Consider the following 19907-nt stretch of genomic DNA (forward strand, 5'->3'; position numbering starts at 1 on the left):
ATGTTATAAGAACATCTATAATTACTGATTCTATTATTATTCATTACTATTATTTTATTACCATTTTATTACTATTATCACTTATTTAATGCACCCTCTTCCATTTTACACACCTTTTACTTACGGTGTACTGCATTTATTTTATATCAATTATACACGTCCGTAATTGTAGTCTTCCTCATTATTGCCATCATTATTAACCAGAATACCGTCTGACATGTTCCTGTTATTACCTCCTTGCAGATGTTGCCAGAGAGTACAGCTCAGTCTCACCGGCTCCGTAGCTGGGTTCTTTGAGGCGGGTGGATGGCTGCGGCAGCTGAGGACCCTCACCTGGGCCCCGGCCCCGACGAGGACGGATCGGAGGTGTCCCTGTTCGGAGGAGGGTCCGATTCAGACAGCCTTCTCTCTGACGACTCGGTGCTTCCAAACTACAGGCGGGAGGCCGCAAACGGGTCCCCGGCGGCAACACTATACAAAGCGTGCGCTCGCAACCAGCTCCACTCCCTCCGCAGGATTCTGGAGAGGGGGGTCACCAAAGACGAGGTGGAGGAGGTGGACATAAATGGCTGGGTGAGGATCTCATGACGGGCCAATTTTCATAACTACTGACCGACCAAGGGCTTTGCGCATATCGGCTTAGACTTTCAAGTTTCATTTATTGTTTTCCCATTCTCCAACAGAACGGCTTAATGGTGGCTTGCTGTAAAGGCTTTTTGGACATTGTGTATGGACTTCACAGTTGTCCCTTTCTAGACATTAATGTTCAAGACAATGAAGGCAACACCGCATTGATGATCGCTTCCCAAGCAGGCAAGACCTTTTATGAGACACAAAAGCAGCTGTCTCAACCATCAAATATTGTCACATTTAACTCATGGTGTCATGGCCGCTGTTATATAAACTGCTTCTCACTATGTATTTTCTGTCTTTTTAGGTCATGTGTGCACAGTAATGTATCTCCTGAACTATTTTCCCGGTGCTGACGCTGAAATAAGGGATTGCCGGGGCTTCACAGCTCTCATCAAGGCCGCGATGACGGGACGCAATGACATTGTTGCAGCCCTGATCATGGCTGGTATGTAGGATGTAACTCATAAACGTTCAAATAAAACCACTGTTTAAGATTCTTTACTATTTTACCTTTTGTACATTCAGCCTGTTGTTAAATCCCGGAGACTATAGTACCATCACCAGAGATAAAAGCCACAGGCTAAACAGGTTCATATTCTAAAAAATAGCTCCACCTACAATCAATTTATCGGTCAGTGGTCTGTATTTTATTAATTAATTGCTAAATTAATTTAAAAAAAATGGATCTGGAAGTTTAAATGAGGATTCCTCTTAAAATGTAGCTCAGATTTGTTGGTTAAGTTGAGCACTGAGCTCATACTTTCTTTCCAACATTTATTAGTAGCACAAAACCTACTGTTCGATTATAAAATTCAACACCATCAAATTATTTTACGAATACTAATGTTTAACAACATATTAAAATAACTCTTTCCAGGGCAAAATTAATGCTAGGGGTAATGAATCAGTGACCGCCAGTTTACAGGGTTCATTCTGAGGACAGGAAAACACCTTTCCATCTGTGATTTGTCAGGATTTGCACGCAGCAGATTAGCTTTAAGAAGGTTTATTTTAATCTCTGCATATGAGTGGTTTCTTTGTTATAAAAACAAAGTATTGTTACAATAATACTGCTCTGATAAATTGGGATGCAAAACGGAAACCGTGATAAATAGAAATGACCAAGGACTCTTTTTAACCAATAGGTGGCTCAGTTCATGAATTTTTGTATTGACGGAATACAAATAAGTGTTAGCTAAATAGGCCCTATTCAAGACATCAACGCATGAGTGACATATTTTGCGAAATTTAAGAAAGCGGATAACAGGTGATCAATGGACTGTACTGATCAGAGAATAACTGTATGACATGAAACACAACATTGCATGCATACACAGTGAAAAAAGGTCCCTAATTTTGGATCGCCACATTATGTGTTTCAATACCTACACTATGTTGAGCGGTATTTAACGGTTATTAACTTTTTCCTATCTCATGCACCTTTCAGGGGCTGACATATATGCAGTGGACGCCACGCGCGGTAAATGCGCCATGGACTGGGCGCTGACAACGGGCCGTTATGACACTTCGTTCCGCATCCGTCGCCTAATCCTGCGACCCAAAGCGGAGCAGTTCTGCGAGAGCTATGTCCCCGAGTGGCCGGAGCTCGGGCACAGGGTGACCAAAGCCACCGCCGAAAGAACCGCGTCGGAGAAGATCACCCAGCGGCTAAAAAACACCTTCAGCTTCCGCATTCCCCGTGACCCCCAGGACAACGGGGTCCTGGACCACATGGTGCGCATGACCACCGGCATCCACAGCCCACTGGTGACCACCGGCTGCCATCCCCTCTGCCCCACCAGCCCCCCTGAGGTGGGGAAGCGGCGCCTGGCCGTCCCCGAGCTCGTCCGGAAATACACGCTCCGGGAGGTGGAGGTGGGTGCCGTGTGCCACAGCGACGGCTCCGTGTCCCTCATCCCTCCCTCCGTCCCCTCGTCGGACTCCATCGCCACCGCCTGCTGCGCCGAGGCCGAGCGGCGGGGCAGCATGCTGTCTCTGGCCTCCACCAAGGTGACCTCCTTCATCCCCCGCGGTTTAGCGCGGAGGAACAGTGTATTCCCCTCGGGCTGCATTCCCCAGATTAACGTCAGTCGGTCCGCAGACGCCACGCCCAAGAAAGAGAAGAAGAAGAAGAAGAAGAAGCAGACGGGCTACTTGGAGCCTCCGCAGTGGAGGTACAAAGTGCTTAAAGAGGAGAAGAAGAAGGCCGAGAACGAAAATGACAAAAAGGAGAAAAGAGAAAAGGACAAAAAGGAGAAAAGAGAAAAGGACAAAAAGGCCAAGAAGAAATAACAAACTGAGCTGTTGGAATCAGGCCCAGAAAGAACTCTCCCTGACATGCACTGTTTTAAAGTGTGGCGTAGCAAGGATCTACCCTGGACTGAGTGGACAGAGAAATGTATTTTTCTTGATGTGGGGGAAAAAAAAAAGCTCTGCCGCCAGGATCCAAAATATGGAATCGGCTGAGCTACCTAAGCAATTAAACGATGGGAAAACACAGGTTCTGTAATGAAATTGGTAGTTCAAAATGATAAAAGGATGAATATAATTATATTTTCCAATGTTCACATTGGAACAAAATTACTTTTTGTAAAAATCGATCTATCTATTTAGCGTTTAAAAGACAACATCTTGAATAATTTGTTTACTATTTTACTTTTGTTAGTTTGGAGACTAAGGGGATGTAACTATGTCTCACTTTACACTTGACTGATGAATAAATGCTCCATCCATTGATTCCTTTTCCTTATTTCCTGCATATTGACAAATCCAATATCACAATACTTTAGACCTCAATATCAATAATTTAACAATATTTTGGGGATGACACTTATTTTCATGAGGCAAGACATATTCGAGAAACGGCCATTTGTAATGTCGATATACATATAAGACCAAGGGGGTAGAGGCGTTGGTTAGAACAGACAGAACAGTCGATGACGTTAAGAAGAGGTTATGGTCAAAGGTTAAAATGCATTTTGTTTTGTGTAAATAAATAAAGACAACAGGGTGACACAAAAACTGATCAAAATGTGCATTTGTAATTAGAGTACTACCAGTGAATAGACTCAAGTACTTTACTCCGACAAGTTTTATGTAGTGCAACATAAACGAAAGTACCAAACCAAAACGCACGCACGCACGCACGCACGCACACACACACACACACACACGTCATGTTGTTCTACGATTGTTCCGTCGGGCAATGAAAAACGCATGTACATGGGAAATTGAGGAGCGTTCATCCCTAAAATATCCCCAACAGTGGCAAACATCTATCAAACAATTCGATTCATCACACTGTGTGAAAGAAAAAGCTCAGCTAACATAAAAACTAGAATAGAGGAAATTACAATCTAGATATGGCAACTGGGGGGTGATATATAAATCCAAGTAAGGATATAGAGGAAAATGAAAATCAAAGCCTCATATTCAGCCTCTCATCTCGGACAGACATGACATTAACGTGGCATTAACATGACATTTGTCCTCCGTGCTGCAGCCTGTTGGCGGGGCATGGTCCAGGAGGGGCAGTCCACTCCACGGTGGCTGCCTACCTCTACTCCTAGCGAAACGCCGTCGTGTTAGTGCGATGCATTGGGTATTTATTGACCATGGATAACGTACAGCTGTTGCTCGCCATTGTTTTCCACGCCGTCCTCTGCGGAACCTGCGGCGGTGAGTGTGTTTGCGCGTATTAGCGCGTTCGGCGACGCGGCGCTCGCTCTGTCAACATGGCGCACGGATTTGAGCTAGCGCTAGCACGTTAGCTTCGCTGGCTCGACAGCGAACGGGCACGGTGCGAGCCCGGGAAACGCGTCCGTCAGGCGAAAACACGTCGAGTCAACGCGTGTCCGCTCCGTGGAACAATGTTAAAGGACCGGTCGGGGGCGCCGCGTGGACGCCGGGGTTTCGCTGCCGTGCTTTTTCGGAGGCAGAGCCCTGGTCGTTCACTCACCTGAGCTCGTCATGTCTTTCAGTTTCACCGAAATCATCGCGTTTAACCGCGTTTACCACACCGGTTGACTCGGTCCCGGTTGGACAGCCGGTTATGGATGTCGGACGCGAACAATGCTGTTGTTTTTCGGGCCAAATTGTTGAAAATCATACGATTTTAAAACGGGGCGAACGAGCTAAATCCCCGCCGTTATATCGTTGTTAGTTGAATTGTTTCCTCTAAAAAAATAAAATAAAAAAAAATTACGATTAGGAACAAATAAGTCTGCCTTAAACTGTCGCAAACAATCTGTCTTGAACAGTCTCAACAATATTACAAAAGCCGTTTTGTGTTTTTGCCAAAACAAAAAACAACAACAGCCAGTACATTTGATATTTGGGTGCATGGTTGATGATCACCTGACCCCCGACCCCGTTGTCCCGGCGCTGGTTGTTTCCCTCCAAAAAACAACAACAACAACAACAAATGCTCAACTGAGTGCGGTGCCATGGAGATATGTCCAAAAAACACAATTTCTTTTGCATTTAAATTCCTCTTTCCGTAACAACCCACGGGTGCCGAGCCAACGCTGACCCCCAGGGAGAACCCACGCCTTGTGGTGGTGTTTGGGGGTGGGGGGGACTCTCGTCGCCCTGGTCCACTTAAAGAGCGGAGGCCGCCGGTGCTGCGAGCGCCTGGAAACCACCGCCAGATCACCCCAAAGACCGTTGTTCCGTTTGAACTTTGTGGACCCGAGTCACAGTCCGGCTGTGGAGGAGTTCGTAACTGGGCCCGGTTTGTCGTGGGGAAGCCCACGTTTGGTCTTGGTCTTTGTCGTTGGTTTAACCCACCGCCAGACGTGGCGTTTGGTTTTGGAACTAAAAAAAAAAAAACCCAAAACAACCCCCCCCCCCAAAGTGTAAATACCAAAGTGCAGCGAAACCCCTGGTGTGTATGTTCAGGCCACACCTGCGTTGATGGAGCGCGGGCCCTTATTTCTATCACGACGTGTGGTACCGTCGCCGCGTCGGTTGTGCTCACTCCGCTAATGTTTGGAGGCTGTTTCACGGGGTTCACCATAAACACCCGTTCGACGTGTCACTGCACCGTGTGGCGCCACCAGCTCCTCAGGTTGACACAGTTTCTCTCCACATACACATGTGTAATGGCCTATAATAATAATAATAATAATAATAATGACCTTTATTTGTATAGCACCTTTATACCATGATAACCACGCCAACCAGAGGAGCGGTGTGAGATTTCCGTAAACGTTAAACGTAATTGTCACCTGCCCTCCTCAATGGCCGCTTTCATGCAACCTGTTAAAGCAAAGACGGCAATATTTATACATCAGTATTAGCACGTGATGCTTGCTTTCAGAGGTGCTGATAGCATTCAAGCCAACATTTAGTTTTTTAAGGCTTTAAAGTGATTTGCTCACTGTTTGGAGTGGACTGGAATGATGAATGATGAGTGTGATCCGTTCAGCGTTTGATCAGCCCCGTCCCAGAGCCTCTGACTGTCATGAGTCAGAGGTTGGTCACGATGGGGATTTGGATGTGTGTTTTTTTTTTTCCTACTCAACTCAAAAATGTTGTGTCGCAGTTGTTGTCTGAGATTGTAAGACATTTTTTTAAGAATTTATTTTCTCGGCGTTTATTTATTTTTTGTTGGTCGTCTTTACTATGTGTCTAGGTATTCAGAGAAAATATTCGCTCTTCCAAAGAGTTCAGCCTGTGGTGTTGTTTTCCTCTCTACAGCTATTTGGTGTAACTGCACCACAGCCCAGTGTAAGAAGAGCGGCCTTCAGTGTGAGACGGATGGCGCCTGCATGGTGTCCATTTCCTTTATTGACGGCCAAGAGCAACGCATTCGTACCTGCATCACGCGGGACAACCTGGTTCCTCTTGGACAGCCGTTCTACTGCCGGAGCGCCGAGGGTCTGCTCAATATCCACTGCTGTTACACAGATTACTGCAACAGCATTGACCTTAAAGTACCCTCTGGTGAGAGCTCGGGATATAATACAACACACATGCTCACGATTACCCATTGTTGGGCACGGGGTAAAAAACCCCACAAATAATCAATTCAATTTTGAGATGCGATTAGGTTAACAATATTAAATTACCTCGCAGTTTTTAGAAAATGAACAAGCTGGAACATAAACTGCCTTGAGACTGAAGTAGTACTAGATGAATTTAGCTTAATGCCAGTTAATATCCAAAGGTTGTCCAAAGAGGTCTCCCCGTTGTATCGAACGGCAGCATGGTCCATATGAACCCTCTCCTCATTCTCCGCTTGTCGTAGCAACGTCGCGGTCAGCCCTCGGGGAAGGCCTCGGAGCAGAAGGAACATGGGGTCCGGTGGAGCTGGTCGCTGTGATCGCAGGGCCGGTGTTCCTGCTGTGTTTGCTGCTGATGGTGGCCATGTTCCTGTTCCAGTACCACCAGAGGGCCTACAGCCACAGGCAGAGGCTGGAGGTGGAGGACCCGTCCTGTGACCACCTGTACCTGACCAAGGACAAGACCCTGCAGGACCTCATCTACGATCTGTCCACCTCTGGCTCCGGTTCTGGTCAGTGAATACCATCAGAATACACCTCTTTGTTGGGGAAATAGATTCTTTTTTACTGGTTAGAAAATTTGTATGTTTAAATGATTGAACTCATAGCAGCCTGATGAGGTTTTTCTTTTTTTTGTTGTTTTTTTCTCTTTCCCGAGCAGGTTTGCCTCTGTTCGTACAGCGGACTGTGGCCCGGACAATCGTGTTGCAAGAGATCATTGGGAAGGGACGATTTGGGGAAGTGTGGCGGGGCCGCTGGCGGGGTGGCGACGTGGCGGTGAAGATCTTCTCTTCCAGAGAAGAGCGCTCTTGGTTCCGCGAGGCTGAAATCTACCAGACCATAATGCTCCGCCATGAGAACATCCTGGGCTTCATAGCTGCAGATAACAAAGGTAGCCCTCCTGACATCCTAAGATATCCCCCTCCCCCCCTTTGCCAGTTCTAGAAGAGACACACATTTTTACAAACCAAGTCATACGTCTTGTTTGCAGGCTCTGGCAGATTTACGATTAAATCGTCAGTCAGAGATCGACTCCATCGATCGTGATTGACGTTGATGACAAACGATTAGAAATAAATAAATAAATAAATAAATAAATAAATAAATAATGACCGCATTGAAACGGTGTTAGTGAAGTTTACCTCTTAGAGGAAGCGGGGGGGGGGGCTCTCGCCCTCTCCGCTCACAGCTGTCAAGTAAGCACCTGTGATCAGATCTCACTTCCCCGCTCTGTATGCAAATCTTGTGCTCATAATACAGCAATATATGTCCTAGAAAAATAATTAGATTTATTTAATTTCCTTAGTTTCTTACTTGTATGAAAATGAAAAACGTAAACCTAACTCAGAGAATTGGAGTGGAGGTTTTTTTTTTGTTTGTTTGTTTGTTTTTCTCCTTTTTATTTTGGATCTTTTTAAATTTTGTTTGTTTCCTCCACGTATGAAAGAGAGATTTTAAACACAACCGAGATAAGGGACTCCACTGTCAGGACAGTGGGGACGCACGTCTCTCCGTTTCTTTCCGTTGCTAAGGGACTTAATTTAGTCAAAAAGAAAACCTGATGTTTTTGTGTAAATAATTGTTAATAATAGATCCTGCACTTCTGGAACAGGGAGACCACATTTGCCGCATTATGTTACGTTGACATTTTGCACGATAGCCCGAGCCTGCAGTACATGTTTGCTATTTGTTGGGTCGTCGCTATATTTCAATTCTAACGGTCTCCCCCCTCAATCCTGGCCCCTGCTCAGATAACGGCACATGGACCCAGCTGTGGCTGGTGTCAGATTACCACGAACACGGATCGATGTTTGACTACCTGAACCGCTACCCCGTCACCATCGAGGGCATGATCAAGCTGGCGCTGTCCGCAGCCAGCGGCCTGGCACATCTGCACATGGAGATCCTGGGAACTCAAGGTTGTGTATTGTGTGCCTGTCTGCGCACCGCCTGCGCGCACGTTCTTAACCCAAGGTGCGCGTCCGCTTTTGTCGATCGGAGGCTCCCGACTTTGGGAGAGGTGCACACGAGCTTCCAAACGGAACGAAATAAGGCGAGTGTAGAATGTCCACATTTTGAGAAAATTAATGATAATGACATGCCTGATTCAAGGTTTGGTGGCAAGGGTTTCGTTTCATTTCCATTGCTTAAGTGGATGTCGGGCTAAGTGCTTACGTATCATTTGCAGAGTCATCCCCCGCCCGAGTGGAGAGGACAAACAATGACTCTAATCAGGGTTTTTGCTCAGCCTAAACAGGTTATTGAATCAAGCTAAGCATTTACAGTTACTGCCTCCAAAAAAAAAAGATCAGAGGACACTTGCGTTTCTTTTCCTTTCGCCGGGACAGATTTACAGGGAGTCGATCGTTAATTGTTCGAATAATAAGAATGCGCCGACGATGCTCTGGTTGCTGGGCGTCTTCACAGGAAAGCCGGGCATAGCCCACAGAGACCTCAAGTCCAAGAACATCCTCGTGAAGAAGAACTGCACCTGCGCCATCGCCGACCTGGGCCTGGCCGTGCGCCACGAGTCCGCCTCGGACACCATCGACATCGCCCCCAACCAGAGGGTGGGCACCAAAAGGTTTGTCCGCCCCAGCGCGCCGGCGCGACCACCACCGGGTCAATCGCTCACCGTGCTTTTGGAGACCTTGTTGCCTTCAGTGAGTATCACTTGACATGGGGTTGGGGACTGTTTTCACCTCACCCAGGTACATGGCCCCGGAGGTTCTGGATGAGAGCATAAACATGAGGCACTTCGACTCGTTTAAATGTGCCGATATCTACGCTTTGGGGCTGGTTTACTGGGAGATAGCGCGCCGCTGCAACAGTGGAGGTCAGACTGTCTCCTCCCCCTCCTACCCCTGCTTTAGTGGCCCCGAGCACGCCGCTGACCGAGCCCAAACTGTCCCTGCAGGTATCCACGAGGATTACCAGCTGCCCTACTACGACTTGGTCCCTTCTGACCCCTCCATAGAGGATATGAGGAAGGTGGTCTGTGACCAAAAACTTCGACCCAATGTCCCAAACTGGTGGCAGAGCTATGAGGTAGGGGGGTAAAAAGAAAAAAAGTGATGGATTCATCAAAACAACGTACAGTGGTACCTTGAGTTACGAGCGCACTAACGTACGAGTTTTCCGAGTTACGAGCAGTCGCTCCGTTGTTTTTTTGTTTTTTTTTATTGATTTGCGTGCATAAATCAGAGTTACGAGGAGCGAGCTTCAGGTGCACCGCCGCTGGTGGCCGTGGTCAGCGTCCCGCGTCTCATTCCTTCACTTCACGTCGTCACCCGAGTGTGGAAGCATCGCTTTTGTGTTATCTGCTCGCGGTTTGTGCTTTTTGTGCAGTTATTTTGCGAAAAAAATAAAATAAAATTCGAACCACGGGTCCGAGCAAAGTCAGTGCTGAGAAGAAGAAGCGGATGATGTCCATCGACTTAAAGCGCAAAATAATAGAAAAGCATGAGCGAGGTGTGCTTGTGATGGAATTGGCGAGGCAGTGCGAGTGTAGCACTTCTACCATATGTACCGTACTGAAGCAGAAGGAGACGATAAAGGGTACCACGTCAGCCAAGGGCGTTGAAATAATGTCTAAGCTGCGGACCGCCGTCCATGAAAAGATGGAGAATCTGCTGTGGGTGTGGTTGACGGAGAAGCAGCTCGCAGGAGATAGCGTGACGGAGGGTATCATCTGCGAGAAGGCAAAAATGATCTACACATTCTCTTTTATTGTGTTTTATTATGTTTATATACAATATTTGTTATTTATAAATAAAAATTGTTTTTATTAGAAAACACGTTACAGAAAAAAATTGGGGTGTTTTTAAGGGGGGCTGGAACGGATGAATGGCATTTCAATTAATTTCAATGGAGAAAATGTATTTGCTATACGAGCAGATTGAATTACGAGCTCTGTCACGGAACGAATTAAACTCGTAAGTCAAAGTACCACTGTATTCGTCCCACTGTTAGTTCGTCAGTTTTAAATACTGGGCATATTGAATCTGTTGTACTCTATGTTGATGTGCTCGTCATTTAACACAACTTCCCTTTTTCTCCCTCAACCTGTTGCAGGCCCTGCGTGTAATGGGCAAGATAATGAGGGAGTGTTGGTACGCTAACGGCGCTGCCCGTCTAACAGCCCTGCGTATCAAAAAGACCCTTTCCCAGCTCAGCGTTCAGGAAGACATTAAAGTATAAAGTGAACGGAGCACGAAGCACCTCGCGCCGCAAGACACCGGGGGGCCTTTGAGAATGCACAAAGTGAAAGGAGCAAAAGCCGACAAGCAATGAAAGATAATTGTAAAATATTCCTGCGTCAACACTCCTGCCAGATTTGAAGCCTGAAAACTGAGTTTCAGAAAGCCCTACCTCTTTGACCCAGCTAAACTACTGAGAACGCCTCTCCTGTCCTCAACCCCTATTGGAGCCCACCCTCCAGCCTCGCAGACCCTCCTACACACTATCAATAAGGTTGCGGACAGAGAACTGCTGTATACGGCTATGCAATGATGAATAACAGAATATGTAATAAGTGAACTTTTTTTTTTTTAAGTAATCCCTTTCCTCAAAACTGCTTTCTTCGATGAATTATAGCAATTCAAAGTGGCTAGATGGTGTGTATTCCAGTGCTCTCCTGTAGGTTGTATTGATTTTCTATAGTTGTCTTCACTGGATGCTGATCACCCTGCTTGTACATAGCGAGTGGTACACCCCGACCTCGGCTTGCCAATACGCTGTATTCAGGCCTTTGCACTGCCAGGGTCTGGGCCGTCGAAATCACTGGACTGTCTTGGTACGTTGCCAAACATTTGGACTTTGAACCATGTGCCCAGACCTCCTACCATAAACCTTTGTGATCCTCAGGTCTTCATTGTACTTTACTGACCCACCCACAGTACTTATTACTATGTTTATCTCTTATATTAGAGCCAGTGTAGCGTAGCGCTGGTGGCTACTGAACACTCTGAGGACAGTATGGCTCGTCTTCCACGCTGTCGACTAACACACACTCCTGACTTTTTTGGGCTAGTTTTAACTACGTTCAGTCAAACCCACACTACTGTATTAACCCTATCCAGAAGGCAGAAAAGTTTCTAACCCAGTGTTTCCCTGATTGTATGTACATTGAACTATTCTTTTTTAACTACTAACACATTTATGTAAGAAAGCGGGCAAAAGTATTTTTGTTTTGTTCGTTTGTTTTCGTGTCCTAGCACACCGCTTTTTGTTTTCTGCTCAGGACACATTCTCCCTGACTAAACCGAATTGCTTTACAAGGAGACAATACGTATATTTAAGCTTTGATATTTTGATTACTTTTTAAGTGGGTTCATCTTTTATACATGGCGCTCTGCTGGGAAGACATGAAAAGTAGTATGTTGTGCTGTCCTATCTCCAATGATGTACCGTTGTACTTATGTGATGACCTCCAAAGCAACCCTACTGTATTTAGTCAATGTTCAGAATACTGAACACACAATACCTCTGTAATATGCAAATTGTCATGGGTTTATTTAGTGTAGAGTGTATTTGTTATGGCAATGAATTTGTTGTTTTCCTCAATTTCATGTTTTCTTTAAAAGAGGTTAGTGAACTGTTTTTGAAAAGGTACTGCTGATGTAAAGTCTGTTCCATGTTTATAATATAATCCTTATATGTCTGTATTTGCTGGGTCCCCACGAGGGATCTCAGAGTGCCAGAACTACAGTTAGCAGTGTTTATACAAGACCCCTTTGCTGAGGCGTACGAATGCTTATACAGATCATGACCATCTATTGTATCACCCTGAACCATGGAAATACCGATTAGACATCTTTGGATCTGCTGTTTCTCTAGTCGTAGGAAAATGTTTGTGTAGTACTAAATGAAACCTTATTTGTGAAACCCAGATACTACTGAAACATCTTACTACTGTCTTGTATGAATTGTTTCACCAATATTTATTTATCTTAACACCCCATGCTTTAACTACAATCTTTTTTTGGTTTTTTTACACTCATTTAAAGGGGTAAAGTAACTTATGAATTGCACTTACTGCTGCTTTCAGCAGCAGAGTTGGCCCTAGGAGCTTGTTCCTGTTGTGTAGATCATGAATGTGAAAATTATCCATACGTAAACCTGTGATTGTCAAGTTACAAAATGACATTACTAATAGAAACAATATGCCTGGCTTATGTTCTAATGTAATGTTAAGTACACTTGAATTAAGATAATCTTGGAAGTGTTATTCAGAAAATGCTGTTTTATTGCACAAGTCATTGTGAGAACTTCTGGTTCTGGCAAGGAGACATGTATTTAAAAGTAACCTTCAACTATTATGATCATGCAAACAACTTGTATAGAATAAACATTTAATTTATTATGTGTAGTGACTTTCTATTTCTATGAATTGCTTCTTGTGAGCTTTGATTGTCAACCCCAACTCATTTTTGTATATGTTTGAAGTTGGTTATCATTCCTAACCTCCAGTCTGAGTCACCTTCAAGGATATAAAATATATAGAAATGTCTAAATTCACTTCTGCTGTACATTTATTGCTCATCTTCCATCATTTCAAAACATGTAGAAAATCGGCCGTTTCACGACACTCACAATCGTACAAATAAATGTCGACTTATGTGCCCATCAAGATGACCAAACTCAGAAAATGGAGAGTAGCGGGTGGTACTTACTATTTTTGATAACGAGATAGTTATAGAATGTTTTTTTGTGTGTGAAATATAGCACGGCCTTACAATGTTTTGCCATTCTGCCACAAAGAAATATTATTTTGATGCAACAATAGACAAATCCCTTACACCTCATTAGGTCCTATTACAGTAAGTAAATCTGTCTGTGGGTAAGATGCTTTGGATAAAAGAATGTGCTAAATGATGTTTAGTAATGCAAATTGTGTGCCTCTATAGAATAAATATAATGGTGGATCTAATATAAAAAGGACCTTAGAAAAAACTCCGTCAGTATTTGAGTCACAAGGACACAGGACATTAAACCCAATAAATATCCAGTGGTTGTGCATTAAAGAGAAGACAACAAATATAATCACAAATATGGTCATATTTAAAGGAAAATCGATATAAAATATTCTAGACTTCACCTTGAGCACATGATTGCCTTGAGAGTTGAATTGACTTTAAGCCAGATAAACATTGCAATCAAACAATGAGGATTTTAACTGGGACACAATTAGACTCCTCAACTTGCATTGGGCTTGACGTAATCTTTAGATCATAACATGTTTTCTTAAAAAAGCTGCATGAGAAGAGAAGTGCTGGTAAATCTCTGTTTTGCTCTCCGATGTCTTAACACAACAAAATGAGCAGGAATAGCGTCGTCACATTTCACAGAAGATAATGATCGGCCGCTTCCAACAAGTATGACTCAGACTTTTATGCTTTGTATTGTGAGTAGTTATTTTCGTTTGGCTTAAAAGAGAGGCTTCCTGTTTGAAACTTCAGCACCTTGGACACAAGGAGATGCATGGGGATTTTTGAATATGCCTTTGTAGCTTCCTTCTTCATTTGTCTTTCTCCTTTTAATTCGCAGTCTGTTCTTGTTCCCTTAGTTCCTGCTTCAAGCAGTTCCTGCAAATAGAAGGTTTTTTTTCTCAAAATGACTCATTTAGAACGGGTTTAGCAAAAGTTTTTAGTAATTACTCAAATATATATGAATACTTTATATATATATATATATATATATATATATAAAAATAAATGTATTTTTTTTACATATTGAAATTTGAGGCTCTCTCTTCCTCCTCCCCGTCCCCATTGGTGAGCACCAGCGCCTGCAGGATGTCTGAGAGGGAGACTATTCCTTTGACCACCTCGTTCTCATCCACCACCACCAACCTGTGCACCTGAGAGACACAGGGCAGAGTCCGTGCAATTGCTTCTCAAATAAAGGGGCTACACATACCACATTCACCAAGGACCACACATTGTATGATTTGCTTCTCAGGGTAAAAAACAAAAACAAAAACAAAAACAAAAAAAAAAAAAAGGTAACAAGAAGAGATACTCCTCTCACCTCGGCCTCCACCAGCCTCGTGATAATGGCCTGCAGCGTCTCGTGCCTGTGGCAGGTCAGCACTCCCTCAAAGTACTGCGAGCGGTGCTGCAAGGCTTTGGTGACAGTCACATCCAGGTTGTTGTAGGTCTTCTCTGCAGCGAGGTTCTGTGCAATTATAGTGTTCAATTTATTCAATATTAACGTTTACAGATGACAGCCACACAAACTGTAAAATCAACCTATCACATAAAAAAAAAAAATTCTTACACTGTTACATGATTGATGACGTGTAATTAGAGTGTAAATATATGGAGTGGCATATAAATATTGGAAATATTTATAAACTACAAATACACCGATCAGCCACAACATTAAGACCACCTGCCTAATATTGCGTGGCTCCCCCTCGTGCCGCCAAAACAGCTGACCCGTGGAGGCGTGGACTCCACACAACCTCTGAAGGTGTCCTCTGCTATATGGCACCAAGACGTTAGCAGCAGATCCTTTAAGTCCCCTCTAGGTGGGCTTGTTGTTCCAGCACATCCCATTTGGAAGGCCAAGTCAACATCTTGAACTCTTTGTCATGTTCCTCAAACCATTCCTGAACAATTTTTGCAGTGTGGCAGGGCACGTTATCCAGTACAAAGAGGCCACTGCTGTCAGGGAATACCGTTGCCATGAAGGGGTGTACTTGGTATGAAACGTGTCAAAGTAACATTTACATGAATGCCAGGACCCAAGGTTTCCCAGCAGAACATTGCAGAGCATCACACCTCCTCCACCAGTTTGCCTTCTTCCCATAGTGCATCCTGGTGCCATCGCTTCCCCAAGTAAACGATGCACCCAGCCATCCACATGACGTAGAAGAAAACGTTATTTGTCAGACGAGGCCACCTTCTTCCATTGCTCCATGGTCCAGTTCTGACGCTCACGTTTCCATTGTAGGAGCTTTCAGAGGTGGACAGGGGTCAGCATGGACACTCTGACCACTCTGTGGCTACACAGCCCCATACACATCAAGCTGTGATGCACTGTGTGTTCTGACACCTTTCTATCATAGCAGCATTAACTTTTTCACCTATTTGTGCTTCAGTAGCTCTTCTGTGGGATCGAGCCAAACGGACTAGACTTCGCTCTTCACGTGCATCATTGAGCCATGGGCGTCCATGACCCTCTCGCCGGTTCACGGGTTGTCCTTCCTTGGACCACTTTTGGTAGGTACTAACCACTGCATACTGAACACCCCACAAGACCTGCTGCTTTGGAGATGCTCTGATCCAGTCGTCTAGCATCACAACGTGGTCCTTGTCAGAGTGGCTCAGATCCTTACACTTGTCCATTTTTCCTGATTCCAACACATCCACCTCAAGAACTGACTGTTCACTTACTGCCACATACATCCCACCCCTTGACAGGTGCCATTGGAGCGAGATGATCGGTGTTATTTACTGTCACCTGTCAGTGGTTTTAATGTTGTGGTTGATCGGTGTATAATAAAAATGTATAGTTACGGTAAGGACACGTAACCACACTAGTAGTAAACAAGACATCAAATATGAAGCCACTATCATCCTGTCTACTGCTAAAGTCTGATAAATTATCTAGAGCAGAAATAATCACTTACTATGACATCAAATTTGGAATAAATGTCCACCACTCGACCTGCATGAAAGAACACCGCACATAAGTAAATGCTGCAAACGACTCAAAATAGATGATTCCTTTGCACACACACACACCATTGTCGTCCACAACGGGCAGCGCCGACACTCTCTGCTCGACGAAGATGCCCAGCGCTGTGTACAGGGGTGTATCTGCACGCACCACTGCTATCTTCTGGAATGTTCCAATGTTCAGGTCCTCTAGGGTTTGATCCATGAAAGCTGGTTTTGGCATCTCTGATATCTACAAGAAAAAGATAGGGACACAAATAAATCACGTTTGAAAAGTAACATTACGGTACGTACATACACCGATCAGCCACAATATTAAAACCACTGACAGGTGAAGTGAATAACATTGAATTTGATGTGTTGGAAGGAGGAAAAATGGGCAAGTGTAAGCGCCTACACAATATTAGTGGTGGTTTAAATGTTGTGGCTGATCGATGTACATAGACATTAAATATGGCTGTGGGTCTGTGTTCAATCCTGATCTTATCATCTTTAATGTAATTCATCTTAAACTGATAAGTAACAAAATAAACGCTAAAGTCGATAAATAAACACTCACAAAAAGCTGTAAAAACTTGAGGATTCTCTTGTGTGTGAGAATATAAAGTGTATTCCCTGTCAGTGGGTCAATCACAGGCAGTCTGTGGATTTTGTTCTTCAGCAGAGACGATACCGCATCATATAAACTACGACAGAGTTAAGAGAAGGGGAAAAAAATGCAGTCAAACTCAATGGTCAAACTTAATTTTCAAGACAGGGCGTGGAATAAAGGAATAAAATACCTTGCATTGGGTGATATGCTGACCAAGGGTTTGAAGGAGTCTTGAAGGTATAATTCTATAAAAAATTAATAAAATAAAAATAAATGTTTTAAGTACAAACATTATAGCTTGCTTAGATTAACGCTGAATGACCAGCCATGCATTGCTTGTTTAGCTTAAGTCTTTACCTCTCCATGTCTCAATTTTGTGCTCTTCAAGCTCATATATTTGGACCTGAAAGGTAATACAGGTAGACATGGTCAAAGAGGGACTCACTTTCATGGCTGAATAATAATAATAATAATAATAATAATAATAATAATAATAATAATAATAATAATAATGATGATTTATACTCTTTTAATCCCTGTGGGGAATTTTTTTCTCTGCATTTACCCATCCTAGTATCTGATGTATCTAGGAGCAGTGGGCTGGAATAACACTTCACACTCAACCTAAAAATATTCAGTGGTTATTGTCTTACCAAAGGAGACTTGTAGTAGCGATGCAAGATGTTTATGAAGTCAGTGATAGTGAGCATGCCTGCACGAGAGAAGTTTAAGTCTATTTATATCTTTGAACAAAGCCACGAGCAAAGCCACAAAGCCAGTAACTTTTTTTTTTTCCCTTTTACCAACGAAGCACTGCTTGTTGCTGTCCCACAGGGGTGCGGCTCTCACACCGTTGGAAACAAGAGCAAAAAAGGCCTTCTTCACCTATTCAAAAAAATTGACATTCACAAATATATATTTGTAAACCGGCCCAAACCAGAGTGAAAACCTTTAAAGTAATATTTAAGCAGTTAGCCTTACCTGCAGTGATGTATCAAACACCACCAATTTGGAGCTTGTAGGTACTAGGTCATAGCATCGATGAGACTTCATGAATCGGGTGTACAAATTATGCTCTGGATCTGGAGGAACCAGGAAAAATCAGATGAGGCCAGCCGCCCATTCATTCACTGACAATAGATTACTTATTTTTCACTGAATCTAGCAAAATAAGTGGTTTACGAGTGACAACGCGAAGGGTACAAACTACCTTCGACGAGAGGCTCTTTTTTGCTTTCAAAGTCATCAAGAGGAGCTGGAATCTGAAAGACAAAGTGTTGTGCTGATCGGAACAGGCGACTCTCCAAAAGGAGCCTGGAGGTAAATCGCATGTTTTGGAAGTAGATTTGGAGGTGCATTTGTACTCTGCATTTGTACTCTGCTGGTACAAACACAAATGCGGAACTATTGAGCATATCCGAAAAATCAACATGCTCGACAAAAAAAACCCAAATGGACGCTAGGTGGACACTGAATTCCGGTATGTTGTCAAACAGGTTCAATATACAATAAGTATATCAAGACTTTATATATAGAGGCTGCAAGTTCCATCAATACATTATATGGAGACTAAGTTCGATCAAGACAATATATATGGCGACTACAAGTTATATAACGACTTCCGAGGCTGAAATACGAGATCTTACACCATCTTGTGAGATTTCCCCATTAATTTGGGTGCTAGCCTCTGCCGGGTGAGGCACTGTGACCGCTTCCATTTATTTACCCTTCATCCCAAGGTGGCAAAGTTACCCCAAATTTGGATTCCATTGCTACTCCTCCTCAAAGCGTGACGGGAATAAATGTGACGAGATAGTCCCACACTGCGTGCCCCCCCTGGTGTGGCTAGCAGCTGTTAGCTTGCCGCCGCAGGTAGCATGGCGTGTTTATACTAAACTAAGAGTTGTGGCGGAGCGATGAGCTCATCGGGCTAGCTTGGCTGGCCAAAGTTTGGGACGTACACACTCCATGGTCCATCCGCCGTTCGGGTCTGTCCTTGGGAGCTCGGCGAAGCCCGGTTTGATCGGGCTGGGGAACACAGAACCGCTTCGGTCTCCTTGGGTTCCTCTGCGCGGTGGATCCCCGTAGAACTCCGGTACTGGTGGTATGCTGCGTTCAGCTGGAATTCGGAACTGGAAAATTCCGCCTCCGCAGTCGGCAGCTCCGAGCTAACCGTGTTCCATCGCCTCCGTCTGGGGAAGCATGATGATCTTAGCACATGTGCGTTTGTTTCTCAGGGTTTGCGCATTGCGTATCCCATTAGCTCAAACTATTGAGTGGTTTTGGTCGAAGTAAGACCTGCTGTAAAAGAAACGCCGTTACCGTCGCCATTAGCGGTATGTGAAGTGGTGTTGCTGTGAGGTCAGGCCTGTTATTCAATCGTCGGGACACTCGGGCGCTCGAGCCCCGAAAGACAAACTTTAGATTCCGACCATAATGGCCGTTCCTCCTCGTTGCTTTGCACTGGTCCAAGCGGGAGACTGGGATGGTTGGGGTTTTTTTCCGGGTTTTGAGCTCGATGGAACGCAGCATCAACGTAAACGTAGCGCCTGTCACAAATCACCGAGGCGCAGCTAGAATCAACCAATCGGAAACTGGTACGGCCACGTAGCCACGCCCCGACCCTGCAGCCCCGGTGTTAATATACTGCAACGTCCGTGTCGCTCGAGCTGCATTATATTATGCCGCGTAGTTTTAACCTTTTTATTTTCCAAATAAGTAGGATTCTGGCGACCGTTCAGCGTGAATGAGATTGGATAATACATACTGAAAAAATATTTCTCTGGTGACCTTGCATTGCAAACATTGCCAAATAGCAGGAAGATTAGAAGGTTTATACGGTTTGTCTTAAATTAAGTACGTGCCTTTTAATGTCTATAACTGAATCAATCAGCTCTTTTTCAGAGACTGTACATATTTCATCTGTTAACTTGGCTTTAGATAATAATATATACTGATATTATACTAATAATAGATGCTCATACTGTGAAT

General features: G+C 44.2%; 3 protein-coding genes across 4 annotated transcripts; 2 read left to right on the forward strand and 1 right to left on the reverse strand.

Annotated features, from left to right (window-relative positions):
* Positions 1-306: 306 nt before the first annotated feature.
* ankrd33ab (ankyrin repeat domain 33Ab) lies at positions 307-2925 on the forward strand (the record flags this gene model as incomplete). Its single annotated transcript, XM_080001147.1, has 4 exons — positions 307-573; positions 684-813; positions 938-1078; positions 2081-2925. The coding sequence occupies 4 exons, from the start codon at positions 307-309 to the stop codon at positions 2923-2925; spliced, it is 1383 nt and encodes a 460-aa protein (XP_079857273.1).
* Positions 2926-4173: 1248 nt separating this feature from the next.
* LOC307230837 (activin receptor type-1B-like) lies at positions 4174-11209 on the forward strand. Of its 2 annotated transcripts, XM_080001288.1 has the most exons (9): positions 4174-4311; positions 6334-6579; positions 6884-7150; positions 7300-7530; positions 8390-8557; positions 9066-9222; positions 9350-9474; positions 9556-9686; positions 10713-11209. In XM_080001288.1, exons 1-9 carry the CDS (start codon positions 4248-4250, stop codon positions 10836-10838), a joined length of 1515 nt encoding a protein of 504 aa, XP_079857414.1. In that variant the 5' UTR covers positions 4174-4247; the 3' UTR covers positions 10839-11209. The 2 variants fall into 2 exon arrangements, with proteins under 2 accessions (XP_079857414.1, XP_079857413.1); XM_080001287.1 differs by having other exon boundaries at positions 9350-9686.
* Positions 11210-11373: 164 nt separating this feature from the next.
* On the reverse strand, positions 11374-19034 carry prkag1 (protein kinase, AMP-activated, gamma 1 non-catalytic subunit). The gene is made up of 13 exons (XM_080001289.1): positions 18878-19034; positions 18127-18178; positions 17898-17998; positions 17720-17801; positions 17570-17628; positions 17274-17319; positions 17107-17161; positions 16884-17010; positions 16391-16556; positions 16276-16313; positions 14670-14816; positions 14369-14499; positions 11374-14224 (listed from the first exon to the last, which is right to left on the reverse strand). Exons 1-13 carry the CDS (start codon positions 18884-18886, stop codon positions 14176-14178), a joined length of 1062 nt encoding a protein of 353 aa, XP_079857415.1. The 5' UTR covers positions 18887-19034; the 3' UTR covers positions 11374-14175.
* Between the last annotated feature and the right edge of the window lie 873 nt (positions 19035-19907).

The sequence above is a fragment of the Zeus faber genome, assembly GCF_960531495.2.
Source record: "Zeus faber genome assembly, chromosome: 5".
NCBI lineage: Eukaryota > Metazoa > Chordata > Actinopteri > Zeiformes > Zeidae > Zeus > Zeus faber.

Excerpts from the sequence above, each read along its gene's own strand:
- LOC307230837 (XM_080001287.1), top strand. The coding sequence starts at position 4,248 with ATGGATAACGTACAGCTGTTGCTCGCCATTGTTTTCCACGCCGTCCTC. Across the intron at positions 9,223-9,349 it reads CAGAGGGTGGGCACCAAAAG|GTACATGGCCCCGGAGGTTC; the intron begins GTTTGTCCGCCC and ends CACCTCACCCAG. Across the intron at positions 9,687-10,712 it reads ACTGGTGGCAGAGCTATGAG|GCCCTGCGTGTAATGGGCAA; the intron begins GTAGGGGGGTAA and ends AACCTGTTGCAG.
- prkag1 (XM_080001289.1), bottom strand. Across the intron at positions 17,162-17,273 it reads CAAAATTGAGACATGGAGAG|AATTATACCTTCAAGACTCC; the intron begins GTAAAGACTTAA and ends AATTTTTTATAG. Across the intron at positions 17,011-17,106 it reads AGCATATCACCCAATGCAAG|TTTATATGATGCGGTATCGT; the intron begins GTATTTTATTCC and ends ACTCTGTCGTAG.